We start from the raw sequence: 25,062 nt of genomic DNA, 5'->3' as shown, positions 1-25,062 counted from the left end.
CCAGAGACAACCAGTGTCACGTCTGTTTAACTCACCAGACACAACCAGTGTCATGTCTGTTTAACTCACCAGAGACAACCAGTGTCACGTCTGTTTAACTCACCAGAGACAACCAGTGTCATGTCTGTTTAACTCACCAGAGACAACCAGTGTCATGTCTGTTTAACTCACCAGACACAACCAGCGTCACGTCTGTTTAACTCACCAGAGACAACCAGTGTCACGTCTGTTTAACTCACCAGACACAACCAGTGTCACGTCTGTTTAACTCACCAGACACAACCAGTGTCATGTCTGTTTAACTCACCAGAGACAACCAGTGTCACGTCTGTTTAACTCACCAGAGACAACCAGCGTCATGTCTGTTTAACTCACCAGAGACAACCAGCGTCACGTCTGTTTAACTCACCAGACACAACCAGCGTCACGTCTGTTTAACTCACCAGAGACAACCAGCGTCACGTCTGTTTAACTCACCAGACACAACCAGCGTCACGTCTGTTTAACTCACCAGAGACAACCAGTGTCACGTCTGTTTAACTCACCAGAGACAACCAGTGTCACGTCTGTTTAACTCACCAGAGACAACCAGTGTCACGTCTGTTTAACTCACCAGAGACAACCAGTGTCACGTCTGTTTAACTCACCAGAGACAACCAGTGTCACGTCTGTTTAACTCACCAGACACAACCAGTGTCACGTCTGTTTAACTCACCAGACACAACCAGCGTCACGTCTGTTTAACTCACCAGACACAACCAGTGTCACGTCTGTTTAACTCACCAGACACAACCAGTGTCACGTCTGTTTAACTCACCAGAGACAACCAGTGTCACGTCTGTTTAACTCACCAGAGACAACCAGTGTCACGTCTGTTTAACTCACCAGACACAACCAGTGTCACGTCTGTTTAACTCACCAGAGACAACCAGTGTCACGTCTGTTTAACTCACCAGACACAACCAGCGTCACGTCTGTTTAACTCACCAGACACAACCAGTGTCATGTCTGTTTAACTCACCAGACACAACCAGTGTCACGTCTGTTTAACTCACCAGAGACAACCAGTGTCACGTCTGTTTAACTCACCAGACACAACCAGTGTCATGTCTGTTTAACTCACCAGAGACAACCAGTGTCATGTCTGTTTAACTCACCAGACACAACCAGTGTCACGTCTGTTTAACTCACCAGAGACAACCAGTGTCACGTCTGTTTAACTCACCAGAGACAACCAGTGTCACGTCTGTTTAACTCACCAGACACAACCAGTGTCACGTCTGTTTAACTCACCAGAGACAACCAGTGTCACGTCTGTTTAACTCACCAGACACAACCAGTGTCACGTCTGTTTAACTCACCAGAGACAACCAGTGTCACGTCTGTTTAACTCACCAGACACAACCAGTGTCATGTCTGTTTAACTCACCAGAGACAACCAGTGTCATGTCTGTTTAACTCACCAGACACAACCAGTGTCACGTCTGTTTAACTCACCAGAGACAACCAGTGTCACGTCTGTTTAACTCACCAGACACAACCAGTGTCACGTCTGTTTAACTCACCAGACACAACCAGTGTCATGTCTGTTTAACTCACCAGAGACAACCAGTGTCACGTCTGTTTAACTCACCAGAGACAACCAGCGTCATGTCTGTTTAACTCACCAGAGACAACCAGCGTCACGTCTGTTTAACTCACCAGACACAACCAGCGTCACGTCTGTTTAACTCACCAGAGACAACCAGTGTCACGTCTGTTTAACTCACCAGACACAACCAGTGTCACGTCTGTTTAACTCACCAGAGACAACCAGTGTCACGTCTGTTTAACTCACCAGACACAACCAGCGTCACGTCTGTTTAACTCACCAGAGACAACCAGTGTCACGTCTGTTTAACTCACCAGAGACAACCAGTGTCACGTCTGTTTAACTCACCAGAGACAACCAGTGTCACGTCTGTTTAACTCACCAGACACAACCAGTGTCACGTCTGTTTAACTCACCAGACACAACCAGCGTCACGTCTGTTTAACTCACCAGACACAACCAGTGTCACGTCTGTTTAACTCACCAGACACAACCAGTGTCATGTCTGTTTAACTCACCAGAGACAACCAGTGTCACGTCTGTTTAACTCACCAGAGACAACCAGTGTCATGTCTGTTTAACTCACCAGACACAACCAGTGTCATGTCTGTTTAACTCACCAGAGACAACCAGTGTCACGTCTGTTTAACTCACCAGACACAACCAGCGTCACGTCTGTTTAACTCACCAGACACAACCAGTGTCATGTCTGTTTAACTCACCAGACACAACCAGTGTCACGTCTGTTTAACTCACCAGAGACAACCAGTGTCACGTCTGTTTAACTCACCAGAGACAACCAGTGTCACGTCTGTTTAACTCACCAGAGACAACCAGTGTCACGTCTGTTTAACTCACCAGAGACAACCAGTGTCACGTCTGTTTAACTCACCAGACACAACCAGTGTCACGTCTGTTTAACTCACCAGAGACAACCAGTGTCACGTCTGTTTAACTCACCAGACACAACCAGTGTCACGTCTGTTTAACTCACCAGAGACAACCAGTGTCACGTCTGTTTAACTCACCAGACACAACCAGTGTCACGTCTGTTTAACTCACCAGACAAAACCAGTGTCATGTCTGTTTAACTCACCAGAGACAACCAGTGTCATGTCTGTTTAACTCACCAGACACAACCAGTGTCACGTCTGTTTAACTCACCAGACACAACCAGTGTCACGTCTGTTTAACTCACCAGAGACAACCAGTGTCATGTCTGTTTAACTCACCAGAGACAACCAGTGTCACGTCTGTTTAACTCACCAGAGACAACCAGTGTCACGTCTGTTTAACTCACCAGACACAACCAGTGTCACGTCTGTTTAACTCACCAGACACAACCAGTGTCACGTCTGTTTAACTCACCAGACACAACCAGTGTCACGTCTGTTTAACTCACCAGAGACAACCAGTGTCACGTCTGTTTAACTCACCAGACACAACCAGTGTCACGTCTGTTTAACTCACCAGAGACAACCAGTGTCACGTCTGTTTAACTCACCAGAGACAACCAGTGTCACGTCTGTTTAACTCACCAGACACAACCAGTGTCACGTCTGTTTAACTCACCAGACACAACCAGTGTCACGTCTGTTTAACTCACCAGAGACAACCAGTGTCACGTCTGTTTAACTCACCAGAGACAACCAGTGTCATGTCTGTTTAACTCACCAGACACAACCAGTGTCACGTCTGTTTAACTCACCAGAGACAACCAGTGTCATGTCTGTTTAACTCACCAGAGACAACCAGTGTCACGTCTGTTTAACTCACCAGAGACAACCAGTGTCACGTCTGTTTAACTCACCAGACACAACCAGTGTCACGTCTGTTTAACTCACCAGAGACAACCAGTGTCACGTCTGTTTAACTCACCAGACACAACCAGTGTCACGTCTGTTTAACTCACCAGAGACAACCAGTGTCATGTCTGTTTAACTCACCAGAGACAACCAGTGTCATGTCTGTTTAACTCACCAGAGACAACCAGTGTCACGTCTGTTTAACTCACCAGAGACAACCAGTGTCACGTCTGTTTAACTCACCAGAGACAACCAGTGTCACGTCTGTTTAACTCACCAGACACAACCAGCGTCACGTCTGTTTAACTCACCATGCCCAGAAATATCAGCTCTTCCTCACGTTCCTTTAAGGTCCTCTTCCTCTGTATGTAGCCTTTCCACACCTGAGAATGAAGTCTTCATTTGTCATCATTTGTATCTCGTACAATGAGAAGTTGTACATCTCAGAGCTCATGTCTATGAAACCATGTGATTATCTGTATCTAGCGAGCGAGGGAGGGAGGGAGGGAGGGAGGGAGGGAGGGAGGGAGGGAGGGAGGGAGGGAGGGAGGGAGGGAGGGGGGGAGGGAGGGAGGGAGGGAGGGAGGGGTAATGTACATAGTGATGTAGCTACACTACCCCCCCTGATGAGCACGGTGCACACAGTACCTTCTGGATGCAGACCACAGCCGAGTCAATAGCAGCTGCCCCCAGATCCCTGTCACGGTCCCAGCTCTGCCTCTCCTTTCCCCTGTGGATCTCCTTCATGAACATGGCCCTGGTGCGCCCCTGGCGAGCTCTCTCTGCTACCTGGATGATCCTAACCGCCTCCTCCAGGTCCATTGTTAATGCTACAGACTGACAGGGACAATAGAAGAAGTGGTAAACTGATACTGTAGTAATATGTAGATCAGTGGTTCTCAAACTACGGGTCGCGACCCAAAGTGGGGTCGTGGGTAGGTGACAGCGCATTGGCAAGTAATTTTCTTTAATACAAGAAATACATTTTTTTATATATTTTTGTATGTTCTGGCAACATATTTTGGCTAAATATGCCTCGTTTTATAAATTTGTATTGATAACATAGTGCTGTAATATAATTGTCTAATAAATATGCATGATCAAAGTCAAAAACATGTGCTTTTATTTTGATATTCCTTAATTCCACATTGAAATGACACGATACCTTAAGTGTGGGGTCGCCAAAAAGAATCCTAAATAAAATGGGGGTGTGGTATAAAAAGAAATTTGAGAACCCCTGATGTAGATTATACTGTAAAAATACTGTAATCTTATTTTTGAATGAATGACCAAGTAAATAGTAAATAACATGATCAAGTACAGTATGTTGTTTTTTCCCTCGACTGAACTGTAGCCAGTGTAGAACTCACTTGGGGTCTCTCTGGAGTACCTTCCATCCTGTTGAGGATGTCCTTTAACATCGCCCTTCGCTCCTGTAGCATTTCGCTGCGTTCACTGATGAAATAGCGAGGGATAGGGATCTCTATGTCTGCCTATAAGGGGAAATCAAAGACAACAGCTCTCATGGTTTCGTGGCGATTGAAGAATCTATATAGCATTCCTTCTTTTTTGGGGAAGGGCATTACCATGAGCCAACCTTTACAGTCCCTGCCTGGTTATGAAGTATGTTAAGTGAACGGGGACTGCTGGTCACTTCTGCCCCCAAGACAGCACCTTTATGATATTTAAATCCCTGGACTCTGTATATTATTCTGCCCTCAGATTCATCACTAATTGATTGATTGATTTAAAATTGTATTAACAGATTGCAGAATGGGTACAATACAATTGTTAAGGGGATGCAGACCAGAGAAAGGCTTTCGTCTTGTTTACATCAGGGTCCCCCATTTTCAATTCATCATAACATATATGACATACATGACATACAGATAATGATAGATACAACACTCATCCCTGTGTCCTTTATAAGAAGGTTGGTTGGTCCTCTCTGATGGAGAGGCGCAAAAAAACACTGGTATTTGTTCATTTTTAAGGCCATTTTTGGTAAGCTACCTCCTTATACAAAATCATTATTGGAATGGAATGTTGGTACCTATGGATCCCATTCTAGTGACTGGCTGGTCCTTAAGGTCCAGTTTGCTCGTAAACAGGGTAAATATGCATTTTGCTATGATGCCCCTAGCTCATGGAATGAACTCCAACAGTCCTTAAAGCTTGAGATTCTCCCCTCTGGTGCAGAGTTTAAAACCTTGATCTCCAACCTTTGTCAATCAAGTTGTATGTGTTTTAATAGATTTGTTATCCTTACTACTTTTATCCTTACTCGCCGTGTTGTCTTATTGTTATGATTTTATGTGCTGTGTGATTTTATATGCCCTTTTCTTTGCTTATTTCTGTATGTACACTCGACGTGACTGTAAATGAGGGAAACCTCAGTTGCCTTTCGAGTTTAAATAAAGGTTTAAATTAAATTAAATATTTATGTTGATTGTTAAACTGTGTGGGTATCAAACAGGAGACTATCTGGTATCAAACAGGAGGAAAGACTGTCAGGTTTTGGGCTGTGTGGGTATCAAGCAAGAAAGACTGTCAGGTTTTAAACTGTGTGGGTATCAAACAGGAGGAAATACTGTAAGTAGATCAGGTTTTAAACTATGAAAGACTGGGTTTTAAACTGTTTAAACAGTAATTGTAATTGTTTAAACTGTTCTGTAAAGCGTGGGCACTGCACTATTGCATTATTTTATTCTGTCTATTCTATTTTACAAACTATTTTATTGCACTGCACTATTTTACTCTTGTCTATTATATTTTACTCTTTTATTAAAAATGTTAATTGTTGTGCACCCAAGTGGCGACCCATGTAACGCACTGCATCGCAAAGCGGCTGACTGGGGTTCAAATCCCGGACCCGGCGTCCTTTGCCGAATGTCTTCCCCCCGCTCTGTCTCCCGTTCTTCCTCTCTCTCTCCCTCTACCGGACTGCCCGGTAGTACAAACAAATAAAAATCTACCAAAAACATAATTAAATTTTTTTTTAATGTAATTGTCTATATTATGAGTAGGCCTATCAGTGATAATTAAACCATAAACAAAGAGGCCTATTAAGATGTTAGATCCTAATGTGAAAAACTATGTGATTTAATGTTCTATGCCTTACCTTGAATTTGTCTATTTTGCTGCTGTCTATTTTATGCTCATTGTATACTTGTTTTATGTCTGCACTTCATGTGTAACGGAGGTACCGCATGTCTATCCACAGTCACGAGGGACTTGTATAGTGAAGTGGCTGTGGACGTTAAGCGGTACTGCAAGTAAACTCACTCCCCAGAGGCATCCAGACCCAGTACTTAGAAGTGAATTCACCTCAGGCGGTTAGGTGGCCGAGCGGAGATTGCGTTCGTCACCAGCCCCGGAGCTGTGAGCTGGATTCGCCTGTTCCGGGGTTGTCACCAGCTTGGCTGGCCGTCTGCACTAATACAATTGGCTGTATTAGAGGGTGGGAGAAGCTGGCGGGGTGGGTCCGGGTCGTTGTAAACAGCGACTCCTACAGTTCGGTCGGGGCGCCTGCTAAGCGCGGATTGGACTTGAGGGGGATAGTGTGGTCCTCCCACACGCTATGCCCTCTCAATGAGAATCCGCGCTGCCAGGTGAAAAGAAGCGGTGATTGGCTGGACGTGTGTCGGAGGAAGCACGTGGTAGCCTCCACTCTCCCAGATGATCTGACTGTGGGGGGTAAGTGCGCAGCGACCAGGAAGGGACTGGGAATTGGCATACGACTAACATTGGGATGGGAGAAAATCGGAGGAAAATGGAGGGGGAAAAGACAAAAAAAAAAAAAAAAAAAAGTGAATTCACCTCTTGGTACGGTGGTCTGTGATGCCGCCCGCGGCGCGCGAGGCCGGGGTTCAACTCCCACTCAGGGCGATCCCTTAACAGGGGTCGAATCGAAACACAATGCAGAGCGAGATCACACGGGTCACACATGCATTGCTCTTGATCTGCCAATTTTGTGCACATTTTTGCCTATGTCTTTTTTTTACTGCTGTGAAGCACTTCTTGTATGAAAGGTGCTATACAAATAAAGTGTATTATTATTATTATTGACTGCTGAGACTCACAGGTGTGAGTTTCAGATCCTGGACCACATCATCCAGGTAGTGGTACTCCGAGAACTCTTTCTCCACCATCTCGTGCTTGAGCTCCAGCACTCTCCCCATCACGCCCTCCAGGACCCCCCGGATCACGCGTCTCTTCTGGGGGTGGACCACCTGGTCGTAGGCCTCCTCCAGCTGCCGGAAGATTTGAATGTAACGTACGTAGAGGGTGGCCACGCGCTGGACGAACACCACCCGGTCCTTTTCTGGACAAGGGGGCTCGACAGGGAGCTCCTGAGTCAGCAGACTGCTCAGCTCCACTTGGGCTTCTGCCCATTGCTTGTTGTACGCACTGGAAAGAGATAAGATGAGATCAGATATTCCTTTACTGATCCCCTTGGGGGAATTTAGGCATTATAGCAGTATGGGGGCGGGGGGGGGGGGTTCAGGTATGGGCAACAAACTTGCAGTTCCGCGCTCGGGTTCTGCGATCTGATTGGCCACTGACGTACGCTCTCTCTACGCCCAAACAGCGCGTTACGCTAGTTCTGCCTCTAACCTCTAACAGCCTGCAGCCTGCTAGCATTATCGATTTCATAACATAAATGTTCAAAACACGACAAGACAGTTTGCATCACTTCCCACGGTTCTCTGCACTTATTCTACCGGTAGTGCGGTAGTTGTTGCCACGGTATTGGGTCTTTGGGTGAATACTTCATTGGCGGGGAAGAAGAACACTGATAGCGGTGTGTGGACCGTCCTGCGAGCCCCAGACCACCGCCCCGCGAGCCCCAGACCACGTCCCGCGAGCCCCAGACCACCGTCCTGCGAGCCCCATGGGACGAGACCAGGTAGAATTTTAGGCGCACAGGAAATAAGTCTCGCGGGGCTCGCGGGGCGGTGGTCTGGTCACCCAAAGACCCAATACCGTGGCAACAACTACCGCACTACCGGTAGAATAAGTGCAGATAACCGTGGGAAGTGATGCAAACTGTCTTGTCGTGTTTTGAACATGTATGTTGTGTTGATGGAATCATGTTAATATAGAGAGATGAAAACAATACGTTATTTCGATTGATATGAATTGGATAATGCTAGCAGGCTGCAGGCTGTTAGAGGTTAGAGGCAGAACTAGCGTAACGCGCTGTTTGGGCGTAGAGAGAGCGTACGTCAGTGGCCAATCAGATCGCAGAACCCGAACACGGAACTGCAAGTTTGTTGGTAAAAGACACGCTGCCCGGCATGGTAATAGTAAGACATAAATACAGGCAATAAATATTATAGTACAGTAGAAAGGTAAAAATAGGCAGTGTAAACAATATAATTAACTCTGAATATAAGCATATGAGCAAGTAGGCAGTGTGATCAAAGGTGCAGATGAGGGTCTGTAATATGACCTGAATATCAGTTATATTATACATTACAATAAATATGGTTACAATAAACACTAGAATCTAAATATATATGTTACACCCGCTAAGTTCTTAGCTTTAAGAAAGACACAAGAGTGTAGGTTAATTTAACCATAATATTTATTACATAAAAGGAGTGGACAACATTATTATAAGCCCACTTCAACCTCATGCTCAGGAACCCCAATCAGTCTTGACCGGGCAGGGTTTTATTCACAGCAACCTGGTGACACTTCACACAATGAAGGAGAGTAATATCAATTGTCAATAAATAGCATGTCATACGATCAATTGTCAATAAATAGCACTTCATACGATATCGATTGTTAATAAATAGCACTTCACAAAATGAAGGAAACTTTATCACACATCAATAAATACCACGTCAAGAACTGTATAAAAAGGGATGTCAAACTTCTCACAATGAAGTAAACAGATATCCTACCACTCTGTGATTCAACTTGTGCAAACTGTGCATAATCACGGCATCCATATGATAATGGCACACTAAGCCTGCCCGTGTTCACGTCTGAGAGAGGTACCTTGTACATGGGTTGGTGTTATGGTGGGGGGGAAACGGACACACAAATAAACAAACAAACATACATGTAAAGAAAACTAATCCGGCCCTAGGGCAAGACCCAATTCTTTTTGCCCATCTACCGGCCCATTGGCCCGGGCGGATTAGACATTATATTAAACTACCAAACAATATATACTAAAAGTGTTTCACGGCAAGAGCAGCTGGACCACTGGTGCTCTGGTTCGTCGGTGGTCCTATAATCCTACCGACTACTTTCAATCCCGCTGGGAACCAGGCAAGTGATCTTAGCGTGTAATGCTTGTTCCTGCATTCCGGAGTGAGGTGTGCACCTACCTCACTGCACCGGCCGCAACAAACAATTCCAACTAACGTTCCTCCCGCAGGTAGCCCCCTATAACGGAACCTGGCTCATTGAGGCCCCTCCTCCTTTCTCATTAATGCCACCCGTCACATACACCCCCTCCAAATGTATCGGCGTCCCGACGATATACCAATACAATCTACTACTTGGGGAAAACCTTAAACTGCAGATTTAGGGAGTCTAAACGGATTATCGTGTTTGCCTGCAGTACTCCTATTAGACTTCCTGAGGCCTTCCACCACCACTGGGAAATATGTCTCCAAGTCACCATCCCCTCCTTCCAACACATCATCCTCTGGACCAAGCTCGGATTCTGACATTGACCCCTCACTATATGACTCCAACGGCCGTCCTTCGGTCAATGTAACATCTGTATCCTCCACCCCATTGTCTCCTCCATCCCCCTGCTCCTCCTGCTCTTCCCCCAAATCATGGCCTGTATCAGGCCTCAACCCACCTATGGGCATACCTCTCATCTCAGTCCGGTGGACATGCCGTACCGGACCATCCTGAACTGCAGGGGTGATGGAGTAGACTACACCACGTTCTGCGGGGCACTGTACCACCCGGTAAGGGGTCGGTTCCCAGACATCCTGAATCTTGTTACGACCCTTCACCCCATGGTTACGGACATATACAAGGTCTCCCTCCCCTATAAATGGATCTCTCACTTGCTCTTCCTGTTTCTTATCTCTGTACTCTCTCCTTGTAGCCAGGCGCTGTCGTACATGGCTATACGCTCCCTCCAGTGACTCCTGGTGCTCCTTTACCCAGTCCTCTAGACCCTGCTCTGCCTCCTCTAACCCCTCCCCTAGCAAAAAATCCACAGGGAGTCGGGGCTCCCGGCCAAACATTAAAAAGTAGGGAGTCATGCCAGTGGACTGATGCACGGTGGTGTTCTAGGCATAGGTTAACTGAGGAAGGTGCCGCGGCCAATATCTCTTCTGGTCTGGGGGCAGTGTGCGCAACAAATCATGTAATGTGCGATTATATCTTTCACACTGACCATTTCCCTGAGGGTGGTAAGGGGTAGTACGAGACTTGCGAATCTTGTAGACCTTGCATAACTGCCTGACCAACCCACTCTCAAAGTTTCTTCCTTGATCTGAATGGATACGTTCAGGAGGACCAAACAAATTAAACCACTGTTTAACCAGAACATCAGCTACGGTACTGGCCCGCTGATCTTTAGTGGGAATGGCCTGGGTGTATTTGGAAAACACATCTGTTAAGACCAGCACATTTTCTCTTCCATTTGAAGCTAGTTCCAACATGGTGAAATCTATAGCCAGGATTTCATGTGGCCTAGAGCAGTGTTTCCCAACCGGTGGTACGCGTACCACTAGTGGTACGTGGGTGGTCCCCAGGTGGTACGTGAAAAGATTTTGAAAAGTTAAAAAAATAAATAAAAAAATTATTAGAAATTGTACAGGAAAACTGTACCCACATAATGAATAATGCATAATCTGTAATAATGTAACCAAAATTGGGGGCATTCAAATTAAGTAATCATTTGCTGGCTATAATTATATTATTATTGGCGCTGAGTTCAGCTTCCCGCCCGCCGGCGCCGGACTGTCTGTCAGCTGTCAGGTATTCATTGAAGCGCTGGTGTTTATTGAGATAAAAATCATTATGGATCAATGGCTGAGTCGAGATGGTTCATCCAGAAACAATGTAAAGCATATAAATTATGTTCGCTTTGCAGTTGGATGAATAGACGGATGTCAGTGGGGAAGCACAACTGATTGCGTTTGTGCGTTACAAAGACACTTTGGAGATGAACGAGCACATTCTGTTTTGCAAGAAACTCACGGGGAGAACTACTGGACTGGACGTTTTTAACGTTATTGACAATTTTTTCTCTCAACACAAGCTGGATTGGAAATACTGCTCATGTGTGCACAGACGGCGTCCAGAGTTAAATTATGTTTTGAATGATGCCGTAAAAGTGATCAACTTCATACAGTCCAGGCCTTTGAATCATAGACTGTTTCAGTCACTTTGTGAAGACGGTGGGTCAGACTCAGAACATAAACAGCTCCTGCTTCACACCGACGGTTATCCCGAGGGAAGACGTTACAGCGAGCAGCTGTTCGAGCTGCGCAATGAAGTGAGGGCATTTCTGTCTGAGCACACACACCCCCTTGTGGCGATGTTCGACGACACAGACTGGGTAGCTCGGCTGGGAAACCTCTCTGACATTTTCAGCAAACTCAACCAGCTGAATCTCTCTCTTCAAGGTAAAGACACAACTGTTCTTAGCTTGTATGACAGGCTCAAGTGTCACATTAATTGGTGAGTTACTAACTTTTTTTTAGTCTTTAAACAATGGCTATTATAATTTATATGATTAGTTATGATTGAATATATGATTTAAGTGTCACATTAATTGTCGCATTGGGTCACAAAGACAAAAATCTCCTCTTCTCTATCTCTCCTCATCACTTCTCTCCTTCTTCCACTCCCAGGTTTCACCTTAGCTACACACACACACACACACACACACACACACACACACACACACACACACACACACACACACACACACACACACACACAGCCGGTCTGCCACAATATATAGACTATTAATTTATTAATTATACATCCTGGGCATCACCACGATTGATTGCATAGTAGGTGGTACTTTTGGTTGGCTTGAAATGCTTTGGTGGTACAGTACTCAAAAAAGGTTGGGAACCACTGGCCTAGAGGCCTGTAGACTGCCCATAACTGGTTTAATTTTTGGCTGTACAGCTTTAGCCAACACACATCTCCCACACTGCAGACACCATTTCTCGACATCCCTGTACATATTTGGCCAGTAACACCGCGAACGCGCAAGCTGCAACGTCCGCTCCACCCCCTGATGCCCATGATTATCATGCAGCTGAGTGAGCACATCTTTATGTAAACACTGTGGTAGTACAAGCTGATAGATCTCCTTACCACCATCAGGAGATTTACACTGTCGATACAGCACTGTCCCTTCCTCTCTCAGGCGCCCCCATTGGCGTGCAAGCTCCTTGGTACCCTGGCCAAACCTCTCCCTCTCCTTTGCATCGGGTGGCCTGGCTTTTCTCCAACAGGCCAACAGTGGTCCAATAACTGGATCTTGTTCTTGCAACACGGCTAGGCTCTCCTTGGAACAACCTGGAAGCACAGAAATGTCAGACTGGATGCCAAAGAGCCCTTCCTCCCAGACATCTTCCTCCTCCGAGGCCTCAGTCGTACTGGGCTCCCTGTACCGGCGAGACAAGGCATCCGCATTACCATTCCTAGTCCCAGGACGATATTTTAAAGTAAGGTTAAATGGAGCCAGCTCGCCTGCCCATCGTTGCTCTACTGCACCAAGTTTAGCTGTGTCTAGGTGGGTAAGTGGGTTGTTATCTGTATATACAGTGCAGGAACCCCCTAACAGATACCCTCTGAATTTCTCCGACACTGCCCACTTAAGAGCAAGAAACTCTAGTTTCATAGAGCTATAGTTCTGCATGTTCTTTTCTGTAGGTTTAAGTGCCCTACTAGCATAAGCGACAGGCCTGAGCTTCCCTCCATGTTCCTGGCAAAGTACTGCCCCCAACCCCGCATGACTAGCATCAATCTGTAACACAAATGGCCTATGAAAATCTGCATAGGCCAACACTGGTGCAGAGATCAGCGCCGTCTTTATCTGGCCAAAATTCTCTTCACACTCTGGTGTCCAGACCGGGGCCAGTGGCTTCCTGGGAGTCTTACCCTTTTTTATGCCTGGGGACAATTGTGCTGCTGCATGATTTAAAGGAGCAGCCATCTTTGCAAACCCAGCTATAAAGCGCCGATAGTAACTAGCAAACCCCAGGAAAGATTTGAGCTCGGCCAGATTAGTGGGGGTCCGCCACTCCTTCACAATTGCTACCTTGTCCGGGTCTGTTGCCACTCCCTCAGCCGAAACTACATGGCCCAGATATTTCACTTGCCTCTGAAAGAAATGGCATTTAGAACCCTTTACCTTGAGCCCCTGCTTCTGTAGCCGAGAGAAAACTTCCTCCAGCCTCTCTATGTGCTGCTGAACAGAGGAAGAGAACACAATCACATCATCAAGGTACAGTAAAACAGACTGATAACGGCAATCTCCGAACATGCGCTCCATAAGGCGTTGAAAAGTGCTAGGAGCATTGCACAATCCAAATGACATCCTATTAAATTCGAATAGACCGAATGGAGTACAGAATGCCGTCTTTGCCCTATCCTTTTCCACAACCTCCACTTGGTTGTAGCCACTGGCTAAGTCCAGAGTTGAAAACCATTTAGCTCCCACCAGTCCATCTAATGACTCCTCAATCCGTGGCAAAGGGAACGCATCTTTCCTAGTCTTAGCATTGAGGCGACGATAGTCTACACACATTCGGTTTCCGCCGTCTTTCTTCTGTACCATGACAATGGGTGATGCATAAGGGCTACAACTCTCTCTGATGATCTGGCTGTCCAGCAGTTGTTTTATGTGGGCCCTCACCATATCATATTGAGACGGGATGATGCGACGGTACGGCTGCCGTACAGGAGCATCATCTAGCAGGGGGATCTCATGCTGAATCAGATTGGTACAGCCCAAATCAGCTTCACTTTTTGCAAACAGACTGTTATATTTATTAATCAAAGCTGCCGCTTGTTGTTGCTCAGATGCATCTAATCCCTCAAAAGAATTAGGCAAAACCCAGTCAGCCCCCCCCCCAGCTTCAGTTCCTGGAAGGGACACAGATGCTGTGCACTCATTGTTAATCACATCCCTGCGAAACTCAACCTGAGGAGCTGGTTCTGATACTATAGTTACCATGCTCACCGTAGCGATGACCCTGCGTGGGGTTAGCCAAACATCAGAGTAGCCCACATTAGTGATTGGTACATATGTTATCCCTGCTTCAGCTGTCACTAGGGCTGGTGAAACCAACAGCCCTTCTGGAAGTACCCCCTCACCTGGCCGTAATGGCTCCACCAATAATTCCATGTGCTGCTGTGAATGGACCTTAGGACATGTTACAGGGACCATTATTAATGTACCGGCAGCTACACAAAATGGCCGCTTACCTCTCACTCTGACTCTGAAGGGCTCAGGGGAATTGGCCATGGTCTCCTCCACTTGGCAGTGTCTAAGGGCTCGTCTCCATTCCGGGGCCTCTGTCACTCTAGGATCCTCAAAAAGACTAGAGCCAGACTGTACAAACAACTCCTGATAAAACCCTTTGATTACATTCATACCCAGTACTCCCGTGGTTAACCTTTTTTTATGCTGCATTTGAGGGTCATCTGCATCTCTGACTACCAGGACACCCCTGCCCGTGATACATTTTCCCAAAATCGTGATGTCCAACTCCAAATAACCCAGGTATGGCAGCTCTAGACCATTTCCTGCCCGAAGATCTAACCATGCACACTCACGTAACTGAGCATCGGTGAGGTGACCAAAATGTTCTTTAAAAAAACTCTCAGTCATCGTTGTGACCATGGACCCAGTATCCAATAATGATGGAACCACAATTTCCCCCATCTTAACCTCCACTACTGGACATTCACTCACAAGTGTCGACATAACAGATGGATTTCGTCCTGAATCAAGCTTAGTCTCAGGGTTTATATGACTTTGCTCGGTAGTAGTGGGCTCTCGTCCCTCTGCTTGGCCTGGTCCCTTTTTGGGCTGGGATGTTTTTGGGAGAGCTGCAGTGCAGTAACGTGCTATATGGCCCCTTTGATCACACCGAAAACAGATAGGCTTTCCATCAGGAGCAGGAGCTCTTCTAAATCTAGATGGAGGTTGAGCCCCACCTTCCTGTTTGAAGGGCTGCAATGCTTTCATTAGCACATCCAATTGTCTCTGTTGAGCCTCAATGAGGGCTTTCAGTTCAGAATAACTTGATTTATTTTCAATTGGCTCGCAGGACACTTGTGCCTGGACTTCATTCGAAAATGGAGGGGAGTGATTATCCTTTTTAAATGACCGTTTTTCACACTGCGCTGTCCACTCAACAGCCTCCCTCCGTACATCCCTAATTTTCCAATTAGGGTTCACACAAATTTTGTCTCGTAATCTTATACTCAAACCATGGTCCTTGACCCCCTCACAAAATTGGTCACGCAGGTCTCTTTGGGACTTAGGCTTAGCCTGTGCGTCTGTTTGAACAATCTGATCCATTTGGGACATAAGGGCATGGGAATAGTCCAACAATGACTCCCCCTCACGTTGTTTGCGGTTAAAAAACCTGCGCTGAAGAGAGATTAGAGAGTGTGAACATCCATACACTTCTCTCAATATCTGAATTATTCCACCAACAGTCTCTCTCTCTTGTTTGGGAAGATATTTAACCTCTACCCGGGCCGCCCCTTCTAAATGGTTATACACACAATTAGCTTTTTCTTTTTCAGACGATTTTAACTGGATATGGTTCTCAATCAGTTCAATCCATTCTTCCAGGGTAGGCGAGTCTGCGTTATCCAGATTGCCAGAGAATTTGGGTACCTTTTCACTCTGCTGGATGTACACCAACCGTGTTCCCCCTTGAGCCTCTGCAGCTGGCTCCACATTGTCCCCAGTGCTGCTCGAAGCTCCTGGTTGAACGTCTGGCTGCAGTCTCTGCAACTCCTGCTCCAACTCCTGTATGCGCTGCGCCATCGCGTCTGGCTCCATGGCCTATGAGAACTGATGAGAAGACCACAATGGCCCTGGATCCTCTCTGCTGCGTGGCCCTGGCCCACCGCTGCTCTTGCCGTTTCACGTGCTCAAAAATAAGGAAAAAAACATGTAATCCGCTTCCCCCATGAAAAGATAAATGCTTACTTAGCTAGGACTACTGACTACGCCAAATGTTACACCCGCTAAGTTCCTAGCTTTAAGAAAGACACAAGAGTGTAGGTTAATTTAACCATAATATTTATTACATAAAAAGGAGTGGACAACATTATTATAAGCCCACTTCAACCTCATGCTCAGGAACCCCAATCAGTCTTGACCGGGCAGGGTTTTATTCACAGCAACCTGGTGACACTTCACACAATGAAGGAGAGTAATATCAATTGTCAATAAATAGCATGTCATACGATCAATTGTCAATAAATAGCACTTCATACGATATCGATTGTTAATAAATAGCACTTCACACAATGAAGGAAACTTTATCACACATCAATAAATACCACGTCAAGAACTGTATAAAAAGGGATGTCAAACTTCTCACAATGAAGTAAACAGATATCCTACCACTCTGTGATTCAACTTGTGCAAACTGTGCATAATCACGGCATCCATATAATAATGGCACACTAAGCCTGCCCGTGTTCACGTCTGAGAGAGGTACCTTGTACATGGGTTGGTGTTATGGTGGGGGGGAAACGGACACACAAATAAACAAACAAACATACATGTAAAGAAAACTAATCCGGCCCAAGGGCAAGACCCAATTCTTTTTGCCCGTCTACCGGCCCATTGGCCCGGGCGGATTAGACATTATATTAAACTACCAAACAATATATACTAAAAGTGTTTCACGGCAAGAGCAGCTGGACCACTGGTGCTCTGGTTCGTCGGTGGTCCACAAGGAAGCATACTAAGACCGCTACTATTCCTAATTTATGCAAATGACATGTCGTCAGCTTGTGACTGCAACTTGTTCCTGTTTGCGGACGACTCAGCCCTGCTGGTCTCTGACAAGAACAAGTTACAGGTTGAAAAAGCCCTCAGCTCGGAACTAGGCAAAATCTGCATATGGCTCGCCGACAACAAACTATCATTACACATGGGCAAAACAGAGTCCATTCTCTTCGGTTCAAATAACAAACTCAGCAAGACCGACGGCTTCTCGGTTACAGTGGGTGACAATATTATCACAAGGAAAGATGAAATTACCTACCTGGGTTCCATCCTAGAGGCTAATCTTTCCTGTGACAAAATGGCATCCAATGTAATAAAAAAAGTCAACCAACGAACGCGATTCTTGTACCGGATCTCCTCTCTGGTAAACAAGAATACCCTGAAGACTCTAGCAGGAGCACTCATTCAAGGGTACTACGACTATGCTTGCACCTCATGGTACCAAAGCACCTCAAAGGCACTAAAAAACAAATTACAAACATCTCAAAACAAGCTAGTCAGACTACTACTTGACCTGACTCCTAGAACCCACCTCACCCCTGCCCACTTTGACAACCTAGGATGGCTTAGAGTAGACGACAGAGTACAGCAACTTGCAATGGGCCTGGTCTACAAGATACACTACGCGACCAAGGTACCCATGTACATGTCAAAATACTTCCCAAAGGTCAGTGAATACCACGATCACAACACCAGAGGGAGCTCCACAAATCATGTAAAACCCAGATTCGGCTCAAACAAGGGACTAAACACGTTTCGCAATTATGCCACATCAATGTGGAACGCCCTGCCTAAAGCTGTAAAGGAATGTGAATCACTACCCACCTTCAAAAACACTCTCAAAAAACACCTACGTGAGACTGCAATTCGAAACTGGCCCCTACAAATGTCCTAACCTAGTTGTACAGTAAATGACCAAGTAAGGCTTTGTCAATATTCCAATGTACAGTGTAAAATGTGTGTGTCCCCTTCCCAACCCCCCCCCCCCCCCCCCCCCACCTCCAATGTACAGCCCTCACCCAACCCACCCAACCCCACCCCACCCCACCCAACCAACCTCCTCCAATGTACAGTTTCTATGCCAAATGTATATACACTCCTTTTCTGGACACTTCTGTATCACAAACAGTACTGTATTTGCAAATCTGATATGATTCAAGATTCAAGATTCAAGATTCAAGAGTTTTAATTGTCACGGCATACAGGTATACAATGAAATGCGGCTGGTCTTGCCCGCGACGATGTGCAATACAGTGGTACAACATATAATAGAATCCAATAAAAATACAGTGGTACAACATATTAATAGAATCCAATAAAACAGTGCAATAAACAGGTACATGGTGTGCCATCTCGGTATCTGTACATTAGTATTTACAGAGCATATAGGACATGCTAGTTAGCTTTAGTAGTGCAATACACTGTTCCTGATGTTATACTACTTTAAGTGGCCTTTCCTCTGGCCATAAGTGTGCGTGTGTGCGTCATGAGTGTTAAAGTGGCTGCTAGTGTGTGAGCGTGCTCAGCGTGCGTGTCGTGTATGTACTTGTGTGTGGATAGTTCAGTCATATAAATGTATAGATGTAGCAGTACTGTCTATCTGTATGTCATGTATGTCATATATGTTATGATGAATTGAAAATGGGGGACCCTGATGTAAACAAGACGAAAGTCTTTCTCTGGTCTGCATCCCCTTAACAATTGTATGTATTGAGCTGTACTGTACTGTACCCATTCTGCAATCTGTTAATAAACTTTTCAATCAATCAATCAAGTCCTATAATCCTACCGACTACTTTCAATCCCGCTGGGAACCAGGCAAGTGATTTTAGCGTGTAATGCTTGTTCCTGCATTCCGGAGTGAGGTGTGCACCTACCTCACTGCACCGGCCGCAACAAACAATTCCAACTAACGTTCCTTCTTCTTCTTCTTCTTTGTCTGATTTATTGGCAGTTGGCACCTACAGAGTGCATTACCGCCACTTCCTTTAGTTTGACACGATCGCAACTGCACAACACCGCCATCTCCTGGCCCCCTTCACCTCCCATACTGCCCCTCCTGCGAGTAGGGGGTATCTGCAGAGCCGCAGAGCCAGGCTGGACGGGTATAAGTGGTCTGGACAAGTATAAGTGGTCTGGACAAGTAGTTGCGAATGGGGGGGGGGGGGGGGGGGGGGGGCGGGGTTCGTCTCGTTTACATAGGTACATTATACATAGACAGTAATGTTACATCTAGACATGTAATAATAGAGTCAGTGTGTCAACAGTTGGAGGATGTGTGTTTAGTTGTCACTTTGTTCCCTCAAAGATGCTGCTGCCAGCAGCTGGAGAACTAATGGCTGCACGACTATTAGGAATGTCTGACTGCTAACTGTGTCTGACTCTTAACCACCAAAACCTGCAGCACCTATAATGTATATCATGCCAGTTAGGGTACAGACCCTCGCCTGAATAATACTGTTTATTTTTCTCATATTTTTTATATTCAGATGACATTTTATTGCCTGTATTTATGTCTTTCTACTATTACCCTGTCCATACCTGTACCCCCCCCCCCCCCCCCCCCCCATGACACCTACATTTCTCCTTTAACTCACCTGCATGTACATGGGTGGACACACACACACACACACACACACACACACACTCCAGGGTGTTCTCTGACTATAGCTGTTAGTCATCCCGCCTAAATGGTTTAGTCTCTGACCACCTAAAGGACAACTTCTTAATTTTCAGGATTTGTAATCATACTAAATATGTTGTCATCTACGCCGGACGCGTATCGCTGGAAAGAAACTCCGGAGACTGTCTCATGCTTTCCTCCGACGCATGTGCGGCCAGCCTGGCAGCGCAGATTCTCACTGGGAGAGTAACGTGTGGAAGGTCGCACTACCTCTCTCATTGTACTGTACTTGTCTAATAGCCCTTCAAGAGCAACGGGTACAGGGTCGATATGACCCTGATGTAAACGAGACACTAATCTCTCTACCCCGCGCTCGGTTGCTAACTTGCTATTGTTTTTTTACAGTCTGCCGTGAACATGGGAAATAATTGCGACAGCTCTGCTGTACACTGGGAACCTTGGTTGCTATGCCCACACAAAACCGCAAAACTTCACCCTGGACTCCGGTTTTCAAAGACCGGGGTTGCAGTGTAGCAAATCCCCGGTTGTGTGTGGCCGAACAGTGCAACTGCGCACATACAATCATGGTTATATTAAATCCAGCGCTCGTGTGGACTGGGCAACTTGCCTGCCATTACGTTTCGTTCTGAAAAGCGAAACTGACCCTGAAAACGAAACGAAAATGGCCCTGTGTGTAACTGCAGCCGTCTCTGTGCTAACAGTCACGTTTTCAGTACGAGAAGACAAGACAAAACTTCTTTCTCTGGTCTGCATCCCCTTAACAATTGTGTGTATTGAGCCGTACTGTATTGTACCCATTCTGCAATCTTGTTGCAATAAAGTTTTCATTCACACTCAAAATCTGTGTTCATTTTTTATTTTGCATACTAATGTTCTGTGTCTTGAGTCGTACTTGTATTGGAAAACTGATTTTATGTCTGAGGAGAAGACCGGTACTCATCATCTTCGTCTCCACAAAAAGAAAAATGACATGTGAAGTATGTTGTGTGCCAGGTTCAAACAGTGCTGTATATGTACAGTTTATTCCTACTCCTATCCAAGCTCCGGGAGGGTCATCAAAGAGAATTCGGGTCATCAAAGAGAAGTCTCCTATTCTTAGTCCTTGCCCCACAATGGTGGAATAACAAAAAGAAAAATGACATGTGAAGTATGTTGTGTGCCAGGTTCAAACAGTGCTGTATATGTACAGTTTATTCCTACTCCTATCCAAGCTCCGGGAGGGTCATCAAAGAGAAGTCGCCTATTCTTAGTCCTTGCCCCACAATGGTGGAATTGTCCTAATAAACTAACCTACACTGTAGCACTCAACACTTTATGAACATTGTTACTGAGACGAAAGTTAAGTTTACTCTATTATTACTAGATCTGGTATGTCTAGATGTAACACTGTATGGGTACAAGTTTACTCTATTATTACATGTCTAGATGTAACATTACTGTCTATGTATAATGTACCTATGTAAACGAGACAAACCCCCCCCCCCCCCATTCGCAACTACTTGTCCAGACCACTTATACTTGTCCAGACCACTTATACCCGTCCAGCCTGGCTCTGCAGCTCTGCAGATACCCCCTATTGCCTCCTGCGCCCACCACCCTGAATTGCAGCTAACGCTGCTTCCCCCTGACTGAGTCCCCCTCCACGATACATGCTTCATCACCCCCCGTAGCCTGGCTCCGAACCACCCGCTCACTCACACCCCCCTTCTCTAACTCCACCAGATCAGCCACCCTCTTCAACTCCCTTATAACATCCTCCACCGTCAACCCCTCCATACCCAAGTGCCCCACTGCTGCTAAAACTATCAACCTAGTCCTCTCTGTCCTACTGCTAACCGTCGCCGTCGTATTCACTACCCCTGCCACAAAGGCCACTAAATCCAACTTCCCCCTCCACACCCTCCTCTCCTCCTCCTGTACCTCCTCTACTGTCAGCTGCCCTTTCCTAAAACCCTGTGCCCTCTCTTGCTGTCCCTGACCCTCCTGCACTATCCTCACTGCCAACTGCCCTTCTCTAAACCCCTCTCCCTTGCCCTGCTGTCCCTGTCCTACCTTCCTAGCTGCCTCCGCATATGAAATTCTACCTTCCCTTCTCACCCGCTGGACCACTACCTCTCGCTTCATCGCCTCACAACCCCAATACGCTACACTATGCTTCCCACCACAACTACAACACCTCGGCTCCACTCCCTGGTCACACTCCCCATACTCATGCTCCCCACTACATCTACCACATCTCTGCCCCTTCCTACACAACTTAGCTATATGACCAAACTCCTGACACCTGTAACACCTCAACGGATTCGGCACAAACTCCCTAACCCTATACGCCATAAACCCTACAAATACCACTCTCGGCCTAACCTCACCCTCAAACTGCACGACTACCGTCCCTGTCACCACCTTCTCTGCCCCTCTCTTCATCCTCTCTACACTCTTAACTTTCCCATTACGTTCGTCACTCCTCAACTCTCCTAACAGCTGCCCTTCACTAACCCTAATTGGAATTCCACTAATCACCCCCTTGCAACCACCATCCCTCTTCTCCCCTACTATCCCCACTCCACAGACCTTCACTTTTCCAACGCTCTTCATTTCCCTAGCCTTCTCTACCTGCACTACACTTACACATCCTATAAACAAGTTCCCATCCCCTAACGTCCTTGCATACCTTACCTCTCCTACCTGCGCCTTAATGATTCCTGACAGCTGTCTCGGCTCCATTTCCCTAACCCCGCCTCCTCCCTCAAACCGCACCACTACATTCAACCCTTCTACAAAATCCTTCCCTCTGCCCTCATCCTCTGACCCACTCAAGCTATCTCCCCTCCCCTTCTTCCTCTTACTCCCCTTCCCCTCACTTACCCTACTCTTCTTCCCCACCCTCGTCCACCCTTCTCCCCCGCTCCCCTCTCCCTCACTACACTCCATACTGTCACTATCCGTCTCCCTTTCCTTGGCTGAAGCCTCCGTCACCTCACCTCCCTCTCCACACGTCACACCCCTAGGGGACACTGGGCTCGCACCCGGTGACTCGCGTCCCTCCTGACGCAAGCCCTCATTCCACTCGCTCCCATCTCGATTCACCCAAAACCCTGGACAGTCTTCCACCGGCCGGGGCCATTCACGAGGACTCCACTCTCCCTGCTCTCCATACGCTGCCTCGCTCGCCTTCCACCACCGCTCACTCCCCTTCATCCGCTTCCGCATTCTTGCACATTCAAAAAAAAACGTCCAACTAACGTTCCTCCCGCAGGTAGCCCCCTATAACGGAACCTGGCTCATTGAGGCCCCTCCTCCTTTCTCATTAATGCCACCCGTCACAGTACCCATTCTGCAATCTGTTAAATAAAGTTTTCATTCATTCATTCATTCATGTCGTGTATGTTATGATTAATTGAAAATGGGGGACCCTGATGTAAACAAGACGAAAGTCTTTCTCTGGTCTGCATCCCCTTAACAATTGTGTGTATTGAGCTGTACTGTACTGTACCCATTCTGCAATCTGTTAATAAAATGTTCAATCAATCAATCAATCAACCAATCAATCAATCAATCAAACCTTGTGCCGCGCGGCAGTGAAGGGGTTAATGATCACGTGGTGAGTAGCTCTGTAGCCTTGGAGAATAATGTTGTTTACTTCCGGGTTGTGTCTCAGACCAAAACAAGCTGCTTGACTACACACTACACTACACACCGACTACACAACACTACACGACACTACAAAGCCGCTTACACACACACACAGAGAGAGATGGACGCGGAGACCAGGACGAGAAGATACCCGGTAATAATAATAAGACAATATTAATCATCATAATGTAGAGAATCTCTCTCCTGACGACACCGATTGAAAACGTGTTGTGTTGTGTGTAAACAAACAGCGTGCGCGCTGCAGCAGTGTGTCGCTGTGATCATTCGATTCAAATCACATTCGATCACATTCACATGCATTATTAGTACAAGTACAGTACAACGAAAATAAGTTGGCATTCAACTTATTCAAAATAAGAGTGCAAATGTATTAACAGTAAAGTGCAACAGCAATGTGCAATGTACAGGTGATTCAACTGGGTGTAACATTATACATTAGTACCACGGAGTAATACTAGTGCTAATCAGAGGTATGTACAGTTGTAACGTTAGTATTAATATGTACAGTGATACAGGTATAAAGACACTCCGGTAGTAAGTCTATAGATATAGTATTAATATGTACAGTGATACAGGTATAAAGACACTCTGGTAGTAAGTCTATAGATATATAGTATTAATATGTACAGTGATGCAGATAAAGACTGATTGATCGATTGATTGAACACTTTATTAACAGATTGCAGAATGGGTACAGTACAGTACAGCTCAATACATACAATTGTTAAGGGGATGCAGACCAGAGAAAGACTTTCGTCTTGTTTACATCAGGGTCCCCCATTTTCAATTCATCATAACATTTATGACATACATGACATACAGATAGACAGTACTGCTACATCTATACATTTATGACATACCAGATTTACAAATACAGTACTGTTTGTGATACAAAAAGAGTAAAAAAGAGAGTATATGCATTTGACTTAGAAACTCTACATTGGAGGAGGTTGGGAGGGTGGGGTCGGGGGGGGGGGGCGGTAGGCGGGGTGGGTGGGGGGGGGGGGTCGTGGGGGAAACTGTACAACTGTACAACAAGCAAGACTGTACAGTGGAATATTGACGAAAACATACTTTGTTCCAAGAAGGGGGCCTTGTGTATTCTTGGGTTAGGTCATTTACTGTACATTGGAGGGGGTTGAGTTAGGACATTTACAGGGGCCAGTTTAGAATTGCAGTCTCCCGTAGGTGCTCTTTGAGAGTGGTTTTGAAAGTGGGTAGTGATTCACATTCCTTTACAGCTTTGGGTAGGGCGTTCCACATTGATCTGGCATAATTGCGAAACGTGTTTAGTCCCTTGTTTGAGCCGAATCTGGGTTTAACATGATTTGTGGAGCTCCCTCTGGTGTTGTGATCGTGGTATTCACTGACC

At 46.1% G+C, this 25,062-nt stretch overlaps 1 protein-coding gene across 1 annotated transcript in view; it reads right to left on the bottom strand.

The window, feature by feature from the left end:
- The window catches only part of LOC311237645 (dynein regulatory complex protein 11-like), a gene marked incomplete at both ends in the record, with an annotated part of 97,416 nt that extends 80,999 nt beyond the window's left edge, over positions 1–16,417 (bottom strand). The window contains 7 exons of the mRNA XM_084325598.1: positions 3,708–3,779; positions 4,045–4,233; positions 4,767–4,889; positions 7,479–7,806; positions 12,816–13,013; positions 13,608–13,819; positions 16,265–16,417. Of these exons, the coding sequence (XP_084181724.1) occupies positions 3,708–3,779; positions 4,045–4,233; positions 4,767–4,889; positions 7,479–7,806; positions 12,816–13,013; positions 13,608–13,819; positions 16,265–16,417 (1,275 nt within the window). The remainder of the gene's footprint in view (positions 1–3,707; positions 3,780–4,044; positions 4,234–4,766; positions 4,890–7,478; positions 7,807–12,815; positions 13,014–13,607; positions 13,820–16,264) is intronic.
- Positions 16,418–25,062: the final 8,645 nt, after the last annotated feature.

Source organism: Notolepis coatsorum (assembly GCF_963971535.1).
Source record: "Notolepis coatsorum genome assembly, chromosome: 1".
In the NCBI taxonomy this organism is placed as follows: domain Eukaryota; kingdom Metazoa; phylum Chordata; class Actinopteri; order Aulopiformes; family Paralepididae; genus Notolepis; species Notolepis coatsorum.
The sequence above is the reverse complement of the archived record's forward strand: the minus strand, read 5'-3'. Positions and strand labels throughout refer to the sequence as shown.